Here is a 19957-nt window from a genome sequence, read left to right as displayed (position 1 = left end):
AGATGGAAGGTGCTCTGAAAACATATTCATAAGTAATAAATATCAGTCATAAAATGAAGTCATAAATGAAGTTGCCTTTTTGAGTAAATAAACGTCAGTAGTTTCTTAATATGACGGGTAAACACTATGTACACATGCATACAAGCTTTCTAGATAGGATACTACCATTTGCTGTATGCGTTTGGCTTTTTTTTTTTTGGCCCGCTAGAGAATACAGAGACAGCTGTCTCCAAATTATATGCAATAATACACACACAGACACATGTGCATGCATGCACGCACTGATGAATGCTCAAACATTTACTTAGCTGTCCATATAAGGACTTAGCATAGACTTCTATTGTTTTTTTATTGTAATTGTTACAGACTAATGGATACGATTTTGGAACTGTTCAAGTTAATGTTGTAATATCATAAATGTTTGATAATATTTCTACATAATGATTGAATATTTATATTAATTAAATTAGCAGAAAGCATATTCTTCTAACTGAACCATAATTTTTCAAATTTGTGTGATTTTTATTTTGTATTTATTTCTTTTGTTTTTATGCTATTTGTTTTGGTATTTCTTTTAATTGTTTCATTTAATGAATTATTCAGTTCTTTTTCTTATTTCAAATGACCTCTTTTTATTTAATTTAGTGAATTATTTAATTGTTTTGTTTATGTCAAATGACCTAAACAAATATATATATATATTGCATAGTTAGCTCACATTTGGCTTTGGACTGGCAACCAAAAATCCCAGATTTAATATTGTCCTGTGAATGGCACAGTCAGTGAGTGCACCTTTCATTTGTGGCCTGAAGCAAGACTCCTAACAAAGGTCACCCTAGGGGGAGTGTCCCTTCAGTTATTGCACTGTAAGTCGTTATGGAAGAAAAACGTCTGTTAAAATGACAATAGAAAGAACAAGACTGGACATGTCCATACATCCTAGTTACCTTATGTATGATTTATTTGATGCATCCTGACATTTCTTGTTTTGTTTGTTTGTTTATTTATTTCATTTGTACCACTGTTCCTAAACATATAGTGTCTTTTATACAGGCTCACTTCTCTCCCCCTCTATTTTCAGATGTTTTCCACTAATCTCTGAGATTGAGCTTTCATAATGCTCAGACAGGGTCAAATGCATGACAGGTCATGCCAGCTGTTCAACACTGATTGAGAGCAACACTAATGTGTACTTCTCTGGAGTGGTCAATCATCTCATTGGCAAGCCTTCTGAAGCGCTTCAGATCAGTGCCATGCCCTTCGCTGTGCACATCCCAGCCCTATCCCAAAAGGTTAGTCTCGGTTCTGGTTGTTATTAGTTTTTACATGGGCTAACCAAGTGTTAAACCCCAAACTGTTAAACTGTATCTTTCAATATGCATCATTATCATGCTGCTACCAATGAACTTTGACCTCTTCTGCTTTCATAGTAATTGCAGTCATGTGTGTAATGAAGAGCTTAAAATAGAGTTGCGTGTAAAACGGGAATATTAAATACTCTGCTCTGACTCTCTCTTATTATGAGTCTAATCTTAGTCTCCTAATATACATATGCATCTCTTCTAGAACTTTCCATCTCTGCACACCTGCCACTGGTGAGATTTGATCAACTGTAGCACATCCAGAAACCTTCCAGCAAGTTACTGTTACCCAACAAAGACTTAATACCCGCCCCATGATGGTTGGGGAGAGAGTGAACAGAGGAGATTCCCTCTCCCATTCCACTCAAAGTGTTTGAGTTACGTAATGCTACCATCTGGAACTAGAGCTGATTTAAGACATGATAGCTGTGTTATAACATTTAAAAAATGAAAATGACAGTATTTGAACTTGGACTAATATGGACATGATGTCCATGGGGCACAGGCATTGTCATGCAACATGATCACACGGGAATTCTGCATTTTGTTTCCAGAAGTTTCAGTACTCTGTGGTTCGGCCATATTATGCCGATTCACTAACATGAGCCATCTCTCATAAGACATTTTTGCATGTTTACCTTCCCTTGTAGCACGACCAGAAGTGTGTCGCATCAGTAGCATGGAAGACCTGGTTTCACATCCCACATTGGAACCAGAAAGTAAATTTTCACTCCACTGATGGTTAGGTTTGGGTTGGGGGGGTACAGTTTATAAAACATGCATGACTTTTTACTGTATTACAGCCTGTACAACTGAAAACAACTAGCTTTTTGGCGTCCCTCTGTGGACATTTCACAGAAAATGCTCACATGTACCTAATACACCCAACAACACTTACCTCTTTGGCCACTGGGGGTAGCGTTTCAAATTTCAGTAAGTACAGACCGATTTTAGTTAAAGAAAAGTCAATCTAATGTTTTCAATTTCACTGGGCCAAACTCAGAATTTACTGGAGGATTTGGCTCCCTTTATAATCATGACTTGGGAATTGAATTGAATTGGCCATGCTCCACAGAATTTTGTGAGGTGTAGGAATTTACTGACTTGCAATTTAAAGAAATTCAACTACTGATTAATTTAATTACTATAACACAAAAACAATGAGCAAGAATAGATAACTTCTTAGGTGATCTGTTAAAGGTTTCCATATTGTAAGCCTGCTTCATGTTGTCTGGCCTCATTTTGACTATGAGACATTAGAGCAACTTCCATTATGGTCCATAAAAGTAAAATTAATTTATTAAAAAAAAATCAGTTAAATAAACATTTTTATAGTTGGCATCTCATTCATCTCATAGCTGGCATTATTTATATGATCTAATATTTAAAAATAAAAATGGATGCATAATGCTTATGGGTATATCGTAATGAAAAATTGAATGTATTATTCAAAACTACACTCACAGCATTTATATGAATGCTTTTGAATGGAATTCCATTTTAATTCTAATTCAAATTTGAACTGAAATTCTGCACCCTGTTTGTAATCCCAATTCAAACTGAACTGAATTGGAATTGTAAGGGCATTCTCAATTCAATTCTTACTGGTGCACAATTCAAATGATCAAAAATTCAATTTTACATCATTTCTAGCATGCAGGAGCACGCTTTTCTAAATCAGGGGCTCTATTTTCACGAGTGCGCAAAGCCAGTGGCTATGTTTTATCCAGTTGACATCAGAGCATTAATTTTCGTGCAGGTGCAAAAGCACAAGTGGGTGTAAGTAAGAGTGATTGTGCTATCTGTGAGTGTATGCATGCAAACTGTGGGTGTACTGTATGTTAATTAAGTGGTGCAATTCACTATTTTTCTAAGAATTAGGTAATTGCGTGAAGACGTTTCAAAAGCACATCTGTGTTCAGTGCAAAGTCTAAATTCAGTTCCTGCATTTACACTTTGGAGATTCAACCAGCAGGTGGTTATAAAGTTTATGTTCAAACTGTGAAAATATGAGAAAATATAGCGAAACATCATTTTATGCCGCTGACAATAGCCGTTTTATGAAACAAACATTTATTAGATTTGTGTTAATCTATCTTTAGGTCATGGTTTATTTGTCAATTTTTTATATTGCTATATTTATATTTACAATTGTATTTAAGCTCTAATTTGTATTGATATTTTTCCACCTGTTATCATGGAGTGATTTTTAATTCACGGCTAAATGGGCCGGTGGAAGCAGTTGGAGGGAGTAAAATATTTGGATTTGGTTTATTTTTTTTAACCACTTTATTTTAATTATATTTTCATTTGTATGATGTGCAATTTGAATTTAGAAATATTTTGGTTTAATTTTGTATTCTTTCAATAAATGTATTTGATGTTTCAAAATCGACTGGTAGAAGTGAGGTGCGGTCCGATACAATCACAGTTAATACTGTCAGTAGATGAAAACTATCAATAATAGTTACATTTTTTTAATTTAACAGAGTGTTTATCCAAGTCCTGACAAGAACTGCACTTTCCATGTGAATAAAAAGAGCTGACTGTCACTGTCATAGAAACATTCCTGACATTCAACAAGGACGCATAAAAGTCCTTGTTGAATGTCATGTTGAATGTCATGTTAATGCATAAAAGAACATGAGTCCATATTTCTATTCTTCTAAATCATTGCATACAGTCCATTTACACTTCTAAATTCTATGAATGTGCTGTCTTTCTTTATACCGCTAGTACTTGACAGGGAATGGTCTATAGAACAGGATGCAGATGGTTCAATAATCTGAGAAGAAACTAGACTTAGCTTGAATAAAAATAGCAAAACTGCATGACCATGCCCACTGACTTTGCGTGTTTGACTTATGACACAGCGCTGCATGCGTTTAGCACTAGCGCTCTTAAAATAGGGCCCCAGGACACATTTAACACTGTCTAATGGATACTGACTCTGTAAAAGCTTCTTTAAAGCATCCATTGAATTAAGCACCACATTCTCAAACCCTCCCTCATAGTAATATAATAAACCCAACCTGTGTAAGAAGTATTAATGTGTTTATAGATTAGACAGATTGCAGGCATATTATATTATTGATTTTAATGAAGAAATTTACCTAAAACTGAGCCGAGATCAAGCCACAGCTAAAAGCCCCGGTTAATCCATTAATGATCCACCACAGTGCTTGCAAGATGAAGCACGCGTCAATAATCCAGATCACAGGCTGTTTTAGTGATGCGAAGACATCTGCTGATACATTTAAAACTTATGGGAAGTTAACAAATAACATGGACATTAACTTATCTTTTCTTTGAGTTAAAACGTAGATTTTAGGTGATGTTACTTTAAGCTTTTTTGTACAGTAGGTCATTGAAATAGTCCTTTGGTGCGACATTTTACCATAATAAATATGGAGTCTCTCAATTAGAGTTCATAAAAACTGTATAATAATTATACAATAATTCAAAAAACTGTTTGTTTAAAAAGATTGTAGTACATGTCACACTGCTTGAAACGTCATGTCATCTTAAACCTTAACCTCGCAATCAGATCTCCAACAAAAGCAGCAGTTTAGTCTGTTAAGAGATCATAACAAGAACTGACAAGATACATAAACTCCCAGAGTGGTTTTCTATACAATGGGTTGGTGCTTTGCAGGTTATAAGTCAGTGTTTGTGTTGGCTTTAGTGTTCTCATTACAGGTATTGTATACAATTACACACAAAGTTGCATTGAAAAATCACTGGTATAATTAAATTAGGATTGCATTGCTCTGTATTGCGAGATAAGTCAGCAGACAACATAAATAATAATAATAATAATACACTATTACATATATAGTGTCTCTAATGACCTTGTACACTTTTTGTACTCAAACCATAATAAAACTGCATTTTTATTTAATTTATTTATTTGCAATTTTGGCATTTTTTTGTGTTACACTATTTATAAGTGATTGATTGAGAAATACTGAAGATGTGTGGGCACAACTCCAAAAAGTGGATGAGGTACAGGGGGGGATATAAGGTCCCGGGTCTCTAAAGAGCTTATGTACGCATTTAAGGTGATTAAATCAAAAGAATTTCAATAACTGTCCAACAAGTAAAAGGATTATGGGGCGGCTGTAGCTCAGGTGGTAGAGAGGGTCGGCCACTAATCGTAGGGTTGGCGGTGGCGGTGACTCCACATGCTGAAGTGTCCTTGGGCAAGACACTGAACCCCAAGTTGCTTCCAATGGCAAGCTAGCGCCTTGCATGGCAGCTCTGCCGTCATTGGTGTGTGTGTGTGTGTGTGTGTGTGTGTGTGTGTGTGTGTGTGTGTGTGTGTGTGTGTGTGTGTGTGTGAAAGGTTAAGTGAGTTACAGTGTAAAGCTCTTTGAAAACCGCTAAGGTTAAAAAAGTGCTATATAAGTGCAAACCATTTACCATATTATTTGTGGTAAAAGGGATAATAAAGGCCCCTATAAAACACATTGTTTTCCTTAAGTGGGGTGAATTGATTTGTTATAAAAACTGTAAAAAATGGGCTCACATTGACTGATCACATTGACTGATCCAATCATAATAGAGATGAATTAGTTTAGAGAATACTTGAGATGATATGAAATGCCAAATGTGATTGAAATTAACAGAAAATGGTGCACCCTTTTCTTAAGTGGATTATCTTAATTTGTTATTCAAAAAAGCATCTTGCTGTCTCAAAAGTATTTGCATTAGTTGACAAATTTTTGCAGTACTATAACTATTGCCCCTTTATCAAAACTGTATGACTATAACCCCCTCAAGTGTGGGGTAAAAGGCTCCCTCTTCAGCTTATATTTATCAATTTATTTGTATAAATTTGAATCTAAACAACCTTCTGTTATTATGTCTTTTCACGAAAATTATGTTGCACCATCACTATTCAATAAAAAGATATTTAAAACATGCCGTTTTATAAAACTGAAACAGTAATAAACAACAGCAATTAACAAAATTATATATTTTTTTGTTTCAGCAAAGACACAGAGACTTTTGTGCACAGACTCAGCTGTGTGTCGGTAAATCTTTATTTGAACTGATTCGTTCAACTACATTATTCAGAATCAGAATCAGAATGAGCTTTATTGCCAAGCATGCTTACATACATGGAAGTTATCTTGGTGACAGGAGCTTCCAGTGCACATACAATACAGCAACAAGACAGAGATAATAATAAAAAAACAGAACAAAAATAAAAAGTGAATAGAAACGTATGTATATTTAAAATACACAATAAGACAATATATATAAATATACAATGGCTGCCAAATGTTTGGAATAATGTACAGATTTTGCTGTTTCAGAAGGAAAAATTAAAAAAATGTAATTCACCAAAGTGGCATTCAACTGATTAACGTTGTCTTTGTGTTTGTTTTTGAGTTGCCACTGTATGCAATAGACTGGCATGTCTTAAAAGGCAAAAATGGCAAAAAAGAAGCAGCACTCTCTAGAAACTCTTCAGTCAATCATGGTTTTGAGGAATGAAGGATATATTATGCTTGAAATTGCCAAAAAAAAAAAAAAAAACCTGAAGATTTCATACAAACTCTACAGTCTTCAAAGACAAAGGACAACTGTCTCTAACAAGGACAGAAAGAGATGTGGATGGCCAGATGTACAACTAAACAAGAGGATAAGTACATCAGAGTCTCTATTTTGAGAAATAGATGCCTCACATGTGCTCAGCTGACAGCTTCATTGAATTCTACCCGCTCAACACCAGTTTCATGTACAACAGTAAAGTGAAGCCTCAGGGGTGCAGGCCTTATGGGAAGAATTGCAAAGAAAAAGACACTTTTGAAACAGAAAAACAAAAAGAAAAGTTTAGAGTGGGCAAAGAAACACAGACATTGGACAACAGATAATTGGAAAAGAGTGTTATGGATCTTAACTCCATTGAGCTTTTGTGGGATCAGCCAGACTGTAAGGTGAGTGAGAAGTGCCTGACAAGACAGTCACATCTATGGCAAGTGCTACAGGAAGTGTGGGGTGAAATGTCACCTGAGTATCTGGACAAACTGACAGCTAGAAAGCCAAGAATCTGCAAAGCTGTCATTGCTGCAGGTGGAGGATTTTTTGATGAGAACTCTTTGTAGTAGTTTAAGAAGTTCTGAAATAGTAATTTTTCACGTTACTAATGTCCTGACTACATTGTGAAAAAAAAGCGATGTAGTGATGTGACTGTAGTGTAGAAATGCCAAGAGCTGTTAATAAAACCAGTCAAAACTAGCAGAATAAATTGTTCCAGTTCCGCCCCTCAGGGCTATTTTAAAATGTTCAATGAATCACGTTTTCATGATGTATAAAAGTTAAACTTTGCCAATTGGTTGGCGTTAATCCCACTGTAAATGGGCACATGTTGGCACTACCGCACTTTTAACTCTAGAGGGTGCTAAAGCACTTCTTTTGGAAGGATTCTAATCAGATTCAAAATTTAAGAAGCTTTATTTTGGCTTCATAAATAGTTTACTTTGCCTAAATATTATTTAAAATTATATATGAATACATAAAAACATATATTAACCAGACAATTTAAGTTAACCACTTATGACTTCTATTACGGGATTCGGGAAACTACCCATCCCTGATTACTCCAAGAAAGTGCAACAGCCTTTCCCCGCCCTCAAGAAGTACTGATTGGCTGGTTGGTTTCCAGGAGTTTCAGAGGACACTATGATTGGCGCAACGAGCTGTCACTCATTTCTGCGGGCAGGGTTTGGGATCGTCAGAGGAAGTGAATTATTCTCGTTGCACTTGACGAGTAGGAATCATATTGTTGGGGAAATAAAACGCGTATCCACCGACTCTTAGCCGTTAAATGAGATTAAACCGGCGGACTTACATCTTCTGTTCATCTCGTCGCGATATGGTTTAAAAGGATACTGTTTTTGGACTCGGACTTCGTTGCATTGGATCAACTTGAATTCACTGGAGGTGGAGGGAGGACACACTTTGCCATTGTTCCAGCTTTTAAGCGAGTGTGTTCGTGTTTTTGTGCATGTGTGTATTGCATTGCCTTTGGCTTTATGGCTACGAATTTTGAACCCATTTATGGACTCTCAGAAGATGAAGTAAGTGCGTCTGTTTTTGTGTTAAGACTGTGTACTGTGCATGCCTGCCACCATATTACAGCATGTTTATTATAATTCATAACATGTTATCAACTTATTTATTTTTGCGAAATTGCAGCATATGATGCTGCATTATTTTTACTAAGCCAAACCAAGCGATTAACGATGTTAATATGCGTAAAACATGAATTTTGAATGCATGTACTGGGCATGAGCGGTGCCACCCACATTTCTATAAGATTCATGAGATTTCCAATGTTAGGACTTTTCAGAACTTAATTCCTTTCTATAACTATCAAATACTATTCTAAATTCGGGTGATCTTTGGACATGTGTGCTGAATTTTGTGACTCATCTCACCTGTCAAAATATCAGGATTTCTGAGTTGAACAGCTTGTTCTATCATCAACTGAGAAGCCTATGCTTGACATTTACAATCCAATTTTCACTAATCGAAATAATATTAGTAATATAATTATTTGTAAGTGTCACATCAGTAGTTGTCAAGACCACGCCTTTTAATTAAATATTAAATCAAAATAATCCAGGTTTACAGTGGCGGTTCTGTCTTGCTGCCCTAGACGAGATGCGACATGGCGCCCCCTTAATAACACCAACAACAACAACATGAGAAACAGATCAATATTTAAGTCCTTTTTATACTCTAAATCTCCACTTTCACATCTGAAAGTCACATTTGATGCCTGTTTATTTTCAGCCATGTTTCTGGAATATACTATCCCTTTAAATATATATAACTAGACAATTAATTAACTTATATACTGTACATACATAAATACATATATAATATTTGTGTGTATGTATATACTGTATATATATATATGTATGTATATACTGTACATGTACATATATATATGTATGTATGCATTTATATACTGTACATACACATACACATGTATAATATCGTCACCTTCCTAAAATTATGTCCGAAGTAATTTTTTTCGAGTTTTTCAGAAAACACAAAAAACTGAACCAAATATCATGAAGAGATGACTTAGGCAAAAAATTTTTTTCAATCACATTATTTTAGGAAGGCGACAATATAATATATCTATGTATATATTGTGAATATTCATGTATATATGTGTTTTTATATACTGTACATACACGTATACATGTATAATATATAATATATGTATATACTGTACATACACACATACATGTATAATATATGTATATACTGTACATACACACATACATGTATAATATATGTATGTATATACTGTACATCGACATACATGTATAAATATATACATATATATATATATATATATATATATATATATATACACACACACAGTATATATTTGGGGCACCTTTCTCACATCGCAATCTTCCGGATACAAGGTGGCACGATTTGAGGCACCTTTCTCCCATTGTATGCCAGGGGCGGGGCAGCACAGTTCGGGGCACCTTTTCCCCATCGCAATCTTTCAAGCTCTGTGGGGGTGGGGGGTTGATCAGGTACCCTGTTGTGCTGTCCTAGAGAGCGTTGCCGCCCTTGGCGGCTGCCTATATCGCCAATGCCAGGATCCACTACTGCAGGTTTGGGTCTATATGCATGCACTTGGTAAAACCATTTATTATGATATAGCCTATGATGTATTCATGGTTATATGGATGCTATAGCAACCTTGAAATGGATTATGTAGCACCAACAACACCATATTCTTCGTCATAACAGGGGCCCCAGCGTAACCCTAGAAAATTCAGGTCAGCTGTCTTGAGAGTGTGAAGACTGCCTTAAGCAGGTGTTTGTCCCTCATCCAGCTGGAGAAGTGTTAAGGCTTTTTTTAGTCATTGCATCATCTTATAACCCGTTTACTGCCTCTTTCAGTTTTTTTTGTGCTGAATGTGATATAGCTGAAGGCCACAAATATTTTTAATGTGTAACAGGCTATCTATCAGTAACATTCTTATGTATGATTGGATATTTGAGTCTAAAAGAGAGGCATGACTGAGTCACGTCCTAAGGACGAGTTTGTGAATATGTTGTAGGTACTAGCCTACATATTTAAACCTTATCACATTAAATAGTGAATATATTTTGTTCAATTTATGCTTTAAAATATTTCTTTGGCTAGATAAAAACTCAAAGCTGTCCAATGTCTGACTGGTGAGTGAAGTGTTCAATTGAGTTATTTTCAATTAACTGAATTGGTCTCAATGATTCATAAGCGAATCAGTCTGAATCTGACAATTAAAAAAATACCTTATACACGGTGACTTGAAAAGTTATGGAATTTTTTTGGTCAAACAGTGTTTGAACCCTATTTGTGGAAAAGTACATGAGTACTTTTAGGATAAACCAGAAAATTGTCACTGAAATATAAGAAAAGGCAAAGTTAATCATTTTTCAAAGTGTTTTGACAAGGGCCTTGATTTTAACATAATCTAAAGAGAGGAATGTTACTAGCTTGTTGTTCATCAACCGTTTAAACGTTGACTAATCAAAGTTCTGAATTTCTGTGTGGATGTTTTTAACAGCAAGAGAAGGGCTCAACTTTCCTTGATTCACTTGATTCATACACTAGGATTTTTTTTCTGAGAAAACCTTAGAAGGAAGGTTCATTTGCTCAGATGTGCAGAATTAACATTATCAGCATTAGCCATTAACTGTATCTTTGCTGATCCAAAATCTACCAACTGCTTTGTCAGTGTACTTTTGAGAATTTTTTGTAAATTTTGAATAAACATTGTGTAAAATAAGTGTTCATATCTGCAATTTTTACACTGTTTGGCCCTCATTCATGAAATATGAGCAGAACTCATTTTTGTGTAAATCGTTCGTAAAGGTGTTTTGATGTAATTTTCAGATTTCTTATTGTCAAAACGTAAGTTGGTACAAAAATAATTTGCACCTGCTCTTTTCCACGGGTAAATCGTGCATAAGACATCCAAATGTGTTATGTTCTTTTACATTTTATATTTTGATAGAAGTGAAATTAAATATGTGTTTATAAAATTAACTAATAATTAAATGTGGAAATAACCAGAAAAAAATATACTAGGAAAAAAAACTATTTAACTTTTTTTAGAAATGTTTCTCTGCTGCTTGCATTTATTTTTTCCGAGTATAGTTTTTTTCCCCCAAATCTTGCTAATAATTTTTTCTTGACATGGGTTGAAAAGTTTGTGGAAAGACGCAGTTTTCGTTAACGTGACTGGTTGGAAAGTGTTTTATTTTATTTGATATGAGCTCTAATTTAGGTGTCATAATTTAGTATTGGCATCGGTAAGACGCATTCAGTTGATAAAGTATGTTCAATGCTAATGCTGTTAAACCCATAAATAAACACATTGTGGGCAGGTGCATACACAACACAACAGGGAAAAAATAGAAAAATAGATTGCAAATCTGTTATATTTGCAGCGTTTAGGTCAAAGACCTTTTTCAGGAATTCATTTCTCTGAAGATTCTTCCAGTCGATGCTCTGCGAACGGAACTAGAAAAGGTAAATGGTGGTGGACATCCTCTTCACGGCATGGACTGAAGTTTCTGATTCTGACGTCACTGGACTTCCTGTTGCTGCCTTTTTTTTTTTAGCATTGCTTATATATCTGTTTTCAGCCTTTAATCCTTAACATCTGCCATTTTTAAGTGCGCATCGGGTTTTCCCTCGTATTATTCTCTTATTGCAATTCAGCTGCTCATATTCCACCTGCATCCGCGTACTATTTTTATCGCGATTAATCTGCGTGCAATTATTTTCAGCGCGCACCCATTTTTTCTCCCTTGCGGTACACAGATTATTGCATCGATATCAAAGCACCGCTAATCAAGAACAACCAACAACAACAAACAATTGCGTGAGGGATTCACATCAATCTCAAACCCTCACCGCTCAGGAACAACCAACAACAAACAATTTGCGGTAAGTCATGGCATTCGCTCATGTTATTTCTTCCTGCATTGCATGTCACATGTTTACAATTGCCTCCTCTGTCCGCAGTGAGGGATTCACATGTGATAAATGTAAGGAATTAGTCAGGCTGACGGAGAAGGTTAATGAGTTGGAGACTCGCATCCGAACGCTAGTGGAGGTCAGTGAGAAAGAGAAGCCGGTATATACAGTTTCGGATGCGAGTAGTACAGAGAGCAACATACACACTTTGGTTCTGGCTGTAGAGCCCCTGCAGCAGGGCATTTGGGTGACGTCTCAGCGGCATACTTGCTCAGCAAAGAGACACCACTCTCCCATTCCTGTTAGCGTTTCCAATCTATTCTCCCCACTCAGTGGTACACCCACTGAGAGTCATGTTGAAATAGCCCTAGTTATTGCCAATTCTATTGTAAGAAACGTGGAAATGGAGACTCCAGCCACTATTGTTAATTGCATTTTGAGGGCCAGAGCGTTTGACATCAAATAAAATTTACAAGTTCTGGCTAATGCTAAACATAGATTTTCTAAAGTTGTTATCCATGTCGGCACTAACGATGTCTGGCTTCGCCAGTCGGAGATCACTAAAGATAATGTTAAATAGGTGTGCGAATTTGCAAAAACGATGTCAGACACTGTAATATGCACTGGTCCCCTCCCTGCTCGTCGTGGTGACGAGGTTTACAGTAAAGTAGTGTCATTGAATGGCTGGATGTCTGAGTGGTGTCTGAAGAATAAAATTTATAGACAATTGGAAGAGTTTTTGGGGTAGACCTGACCAGCTAAAAAGAGATGGACTCCATACCTCCAGGGAAGGTGCCACTCTCCTCTCTAGTAATTTGGCTAATAGTTTTAATAATGATAGTATTTGACTAACTGGGGCCCAGGTCAGGAAGCAGACAAGCTGGTTAATCCGAACCTCTGCTAGCTGCCTTGAGATGTCACAAAGGTCACATAAACTACAACACATAGAGACCATATCAGCTAGATATCTCATAGAGACTGTGCCTGTTCCCTGAACTACCAAACACAATACCTTCACTAAATAATTTAGAAAAAAATGTATTGCGGTCAAACTTGAACAAAACAAACTAATTAAAAATACACATCATATAAAAATAGGGCTACTAAACATTAGATCTCTTTCTACCAAAGCACTAATTGTTAATGAAATGATTACAGATCATAGATTGGATGCGCTCTGTTTGACTGAAACCTGGCTTAAACCGGATGAATTTATTCGTTTAAATGAATCTACTCCCCCAGGTTATTGTTATAAACATGAGCCTTGTCTGAAGGGTCGAGGAGGAGGTGTTACTACAATTTACAGTGAAGTTTATGGTGTTACTCAGAGGACAGGATATTTATGTAAGTCTTTTGTACTAATAATACTTAATGTGACACCGTCAGATATAAATAAAAAATCTTTGTCATCTTTTGTCCTTGCTACAATGTATAGATCACTCGGGCATAATTCTGATTTCCTTGGTGAATTTGCTAATTTTTTATCAGATCTTGTAGTTACTGTAGATAGAGCTTTAATTGTTTGTGACTTCAACATTCACATAGATAATGAAAATGATACATTGGGATTAGCATTTATCGATATTCTCAACTCTCTTGGAGTCAGACAAAATGTAACAGGACCAACTCATCGGCATAATCATACACTAGATTGAATTCTGTCATATGGAGTTGATGTTGATAATATAGAAATTCTGCAGCAGAGCGATGACATCTCATCATTACCTCGTCTCTTCTATGCTGCAATTAGCTAATGTTGCTCAATCTACACCACGCTATCGTTCAGGTAGAACTACTCTTTCGACCACTAAAGATAGCTTCACTAATAATCTTCCAGATCTATCTCATACACTCAATAAACCCCAAAGCCCAGAAGAACTTGATGAAATAACAAAAAATATAAATGCAGTCTTCTCTAGCACTCTTAATATTGTCGCCCCACTTCGATTAAAGAAATAAGCCCTGCACCATGGTACAATGATCACACTCGTGCTCTCAAGAGAGCAGCTCGGAAAATAGAGCGCATGTGGAAAAATACAAAATTAGAAGTATTTTGTGGTGCATGGAAGGATAGTGTCTGTAACTACAGAAAAACTCATAGAAAATAACTACAACAATCCTAAATGTTTATTCAGTACTGTGATAAATTGGTTAGGAATAAACCCTCAACAGAAACGTAGCAGCACAAGAGTAATGATGTCATGAATTTATTTACAGATAAAATGGAAATTATCAGAAACTAAATTGAAATTATGCAATCATCTGTCATAGCACCTCAGAAAACCGTGTCTAATAATTTTTCTCATGTGCAACTTCAATCCTTCTCTGTCATAGGGCATGAAGAGCTAACAAAACTTATCAAAACATTAAAAGCCACAACATGTTTGTTAGATCCTATACCAACTAAACTCTTAAAAGAGGTAACTCCTGTAATTTCAGAACCTCTTCTTAATATTATTAACTCCTCGCTATGCTTAGGAAATGTCCCAAGAAACTTAAAAATGGCAGTTATCAAACCACATATTAAGAAGCCACAACTTGATCGTGGAGAACTGGCTAATTATAGACTGATTTCAAATCTCCCATTTATGTAAAAAAATACTAGAAAAAGTAGTATCCTCCCAAATATGTTCATTTCTACAGAGAAATAGTATATACAAAGAATTTCAGTCAGGATTTAGGCCTCATCACAGTACAGAGACTGCACTTATAAGAGTTACAAATGACTTGCTCTTATCATCTGATCACGGCTGCATTTCTCTTCTAGTGCTTTTAGATCTTAGTGCTGCATTCGACACGATAGATCACAACATTCTCTTGAAAGGCTAGAGAATTATGTTGGCATTTGTGGAGTTGCATTAGCATGGTTTGGGTCATATTTAGCAGACCCCTACCACTTTGTCTATGTAAATGAGGTATTGTCAAACCAAACAAAAGTAAAATATGGAGTGCCACAGGGATCAGTTTTAGGGCCTCTGCTTTTATCCATGTATATGCTTCCCCTGGGAGATATTATCAGGAATCGTGGAATAAGTTTCCACTGCTATGCAGACAATACACAACTTTATATTTCTTCAAAACCTGAAGAGATTTCACAATTCTCAAAATTAAAAGAGTATATCAATGAAATAAAAGATTGGATGGCCAGAAATGTCCTTCTATTCAAATCTGACAAAACAGAGGTACTAATTATTGGACCAAAAAACTCTAGAAAATAAGCCACTACAATATAATTTGACTCTTGATGGATGTATTGTTACATCATCTTCAACAGTGAAGAACTTAGGTGTTATATTTGATGCCAATCTGTCCTTTGAAAATCAAATTACCAATGTTTGTAGAACAGCATTCTTCCACCTAACATGTTCTCTGTTGCTGATGCTGAAAAACTAATTCATCCGTTCATGACCTCAAGACTAGATTATTGTAATGCATTACTGGGAGTATGTCCAGCAAGATCAATAAATAAACTTCAATTGGTTCAAAATGCAGCAGCTAGAGTGCTAACGAGAACCAAGAAATATGATCATATTAGCTCCATTTTATCATTGTTACATTGGCTACTTGTTAAATTACATATTAATTAAAAAATTCTGTTAACTATGTACAAAGCTTTGAATGGTCTAGCTCCGCAGTACTTAAGTGACCTTCTACCACGCTATATTCCATTACGTTCATTACAATCGCAAAATTCTGGCCTGTTAATAGCTCCTAGAATATCAAAATCCACAAAAGGAGGTAGATCATTTTCATATTTGGCTCCTAAACTATGGAATAGTCTCCCTAACACTGTTCGAGATGCAGACACACTCCCTCAGTTTAAGTCTAGACTAAAGACTCATCTATTTAGCCAGGCATACACCTAATTTATCCTCCAACCCACAATTAGGCTGCTTTAGTTGGGTCTTCCAGAACCAGAAACCATAAAAATGTATCATGATTTATAACTCTGCAATAAATTGAATGGCATCTATGCTTACATTATTTTATTTGTTTCCCTGTCTCAACCTCGGCACTCCTATCCTGAGGTCATCAGAACCGGCTGGATCCAACACCATTCCTGCTTCGTCTTGGACTCCACTTCTACGTGTTACTGAATGATGACTAAATGCAGTGCCAGCCAAACATCACTTTAGTCTATTATGATGGACTTCAGAGGATGAACTGATGCCAACTCCAACCATAAGACATGGGAGACCACACCGAACCTCACCTAAATTACCAGCCAGGTGAACTGCGTTTCACATCCCTGATCTCTGCCTGCATCACCTCGGTCTATTGATGGACTACGATCTTGAAATGGAATGCATAGACTAACAATTGCCATCAAAAGCCTTTATCAGCTAATTAACAAGGACAATTGCATCTATGTGAACTTCTGCAGTTAATCCAGGATAGACTTCAAAGACATTGGTCATTAATCTTACAGTTCAAACAAACTCTATGTTTAAACACTGACCCTTGACACTTACTTAGTTTAATACTTTTAAATCCATTAATTTAATTATACATAAGTAATATTTACATTATATACATGATGTTAGCCAGAGGGTAACTGGCCCCCACAGTGAGTCTGGTTTCTCCCAAGGTTATTTTTCTCCATTAATCAACATCTTATGGAGTTTTGTGTTCCTTGCCACAGTCACCTTCAGCTTGCTCACTGGGGATATTAATACAATTAATATTTAATTACTTATTTTTAAACACGATTAACAATCATATTTTATCTAATTACACAATGATGATTCATCGACATTATAGACATTACAGTTTTATCGTCTTGTTTTGAGACTCTATTGTGCTTGATAAATAAAAATTTGACGATGTAAATGCAAGCATTCATAAAAGCAATTTAATGACTGTTCCGCAGAAATGTTAACAGCATTTACTAGTGAGTCTGGTGCCTTCCTTATATGGCATTTTCATGGGCATGGATTATGATAAGTGTGAATTAATCTTTTCGAATCTTTGGAATTCAGTAACACGTGTTACAAACAAACTCTAGGGAGTACGAATTGTTTGCGAATCCAGTAGAAATTAAGGCAAGTCCTTACCAGACATCACCGGCAACAATGTTGCCTATAGGCACAAACCCACCTTTGCTGGACCAGACAGGACTGGCAAAAAGTGCTCTTCACTGATGAGTCACGGTTTTGTCTCACCAGGGGTGATAGTCGGACACGCGTTTATCGTCAAAGGAATGAGGGTTACACCGAGGCCTGTACTCTGGAGCGGTATCGATTTGGAGGTGGAGGATCCGTCATGGTCTGGGGTGGTGTGTCACAACATTATCGTACTGAACTTGTTGTTATTGCAGGCAATCTCAACGCTGTGTGTTACAAGGAAGACATCCTCCTTCCTGCAGGCTCATCCTGACATGACCCTCCAGCATGAAAATGCCACCAGCCATACTGATCGTTCTGTGCGTGATTTTCTGCACGACAGGAATGTCAGCGTTCTGCCATGGCCAGTGAAGAGCCCGGATCTCAATCCAATTGAGCACGTCTGGGAACTGTTTGATCGGAAGGGTGAGGGTTAGGGCCATTCCCCCTAGAAATGTCTGGGAAATTACAAGTGCCTTGGTGGAAGGGTGGGGTAACATCTCACAGCAAGAACTGGCAAATTTGGTGCAGTCCTTGAGGAAGAGATGCACTGCAGTGCTTAATGCAGCTGGTGGCCACACCGGATACTCACTGTTACTTTTGATTTTGATCCCCCCTTTGTTCAGGGACACATTATTCCATTTCTGTTAGTCACATGTCTGTGAAACTTGTTCGGTTTATGTCTTAGTTGTTGAATCTTTTATGTTCATACAAATATTTACACATGTTAAGTTTGCTGAAAATAAAAGCAGTTGAAAGTGAGAGGACATTTCTTTATTTGCTGAGTTTTTAGATTTATTTATTTATATATATAAATATAAAAACAGTTTGTATATTTATATTGGCCATCATAAAATGATTAGAAAAGGCAATTTGTATTGGCAGAAGTTTCTATATCATTGCAGAAAAGTTTTATTTTTGCCTGGCTTATTTTTATTAGAGCAGCAGAATGTAAAGGGTCAGCCATGGACTTGCTCAATTGTTATAAAAACAATGGTTATAGACTGACTCAACTGTTGAGAAATGCTATGAATGTTGTTTGAATTTCCTTTGATCCACACAGTTGTGATACAGAATTGCTTGTATGCATTTAAACAACTTTAACATTGAAACGGCAGAGTTGGTTCTTAATGGAAAGTTCTATGAACCATAATTCAACGATTTGGCCTGTGTGTGGGTTTAAATTCATCACAGATTTAGGACACATCTACTAAGGAAACACTTACTGGATTACACATTCACGCACCCCCAGTATTGTTAGTGTGGAATGTGATATAGCTACATGCTGTCACATCTTAATTAAAAATACATGAGCTTTAGTTGCAGCCTAATCATGTTTTCTCAGTTTGTGCAACATGCCTCTGTACTGAGGTACAGGCTGGAACCTGAAAATGCCACATCCAGACACTAGAAAATGTACAGTTACTGTCAAATTTAAACCTATTTGCTCTTTCACTCATCTTACAGAATTTCAAAGTGAAGAATAAACAAACTGCACACAAACCCTCGCACAATATCTTGCAAACCAAATGTGTTCGGTTTCAGACAGTTTGATAGGCATGTTTATTATGCTTCTTGATGTGGCAATACTCATTCGGTAGAACCCTGTCTTTAACTGAATGCGTGTGCATTGTTTTCTTTTTCTAAATTTCTTAGCCAAGGTCATCATTTTGCTTGTATATTTGTAGCATTTGATGTAACAGCCTTGGTCAATTTGTCTTCTACCACTTCTAAGTGGGAAAGTAGCACTCAAATAGAGATTCTTTTGTTCTTAATGTGAACATTAAATGGCATTCACAAAACATTTGACTTCCCTAATGTAGCCTAATGTATTTCTGAGTGATAGGCTTTTCAATGAGAGAAAAAAATAAATGGAGAGTGGAGTCGTGGATTTGATTTTATCCATCATAATTGATTGAATATGAATTGAAATTTTGACAGGTGATTAGTCAGGTGGGTTCACAATAAGGCCAGGCATGTGCATTTAGAAAATATTAAAGCATTTAAGAAAGTAGAGGGGGTAAATGTGAATTCATGTTGAATTTAATACACAAGTATGTGCCATAGGCTATAACGCATAAATGCAAGGCATTTTCAAGAATTCTGAGCACTGGATGTCGTGGAGTCAGATTTCAAATTTTGGAGAATGTTTTAAATTCAGTGTGCAACTCTGATGAACTGAGTTACTGATGGTGGAGGGGAAATAATAGCCTGCAATTAAGCATTCCGCACATAGCAGCAGCATGCCAAGTTCAGGGGAGCTGCAAGCCAGATGAGGATTCTTCCATTTCCTCCATCTCCCCCTTTTCTGTTTACCCCATTTAGTAAAGGGGTAGATGTTTTATAGTACACTAGTCTTGCCTAGCCAGATCTTTGACTAAACCTTCAAAGGTGTGGACTGTATTGCAGCTTATATTTGCCAAGAATTGCCCATTTAGACATCTAAATGACACAAAGTGATCAATCGCGTTAGTTTTGTC

The 19957-nt window shown here is 36.3% G+C and overlaps 1 protein-coding gene across 4 annotated transcripts in view; it reads left to right on the top strand.

Moving 5' to 3' along the window:
- Window positions 1-8097: 8097 nt before the first annotated feature.
- Window positions 8098-19957, top strand: part of nedd4l (NEDD4 like E3 ubiquitin protein ligase) — a 97325-nt gene continuing 85465 nt past the window's right edge. For all 4 annotated transcript variants that reach the window (XM_052104153.1, XM_052104152.1, XM_052104151.1 and 1 more), the window contains exon 1: window positions 8098-8449. In XM_052104153.1, the coding sequence (XP_051960113.1) occupies window positions 8405-8449 (45 nt within the window). In that variant the 5' untranslated portion in view covers window positions 8098-8404. The remainder of the gene's footprint in view (window positions 8450-19957) is intronic.

The sequence above is a fragment of the Xyrauchen texanus genome, chromosome 34 (genome assembly GCF_025860055.1).
Source record: "Xyrauchen texanus isolate HMW12.3.18 chromosome 34, RBS_HiC_50CHRs, whole genome shotgun sequence".
NCBI classification, from domain to species: Eukaryota; Metazoa; Chordata; class Actinopteri; order Cypriniformes; family Catostomidae; genus Xyrauchen; species Xyrauchen texanus.
The sequence above is the reverse complement of the archived record's forward strand: the minus strand, read 5'-3'. Positions and strand labels throughout refer to the sequence as shown.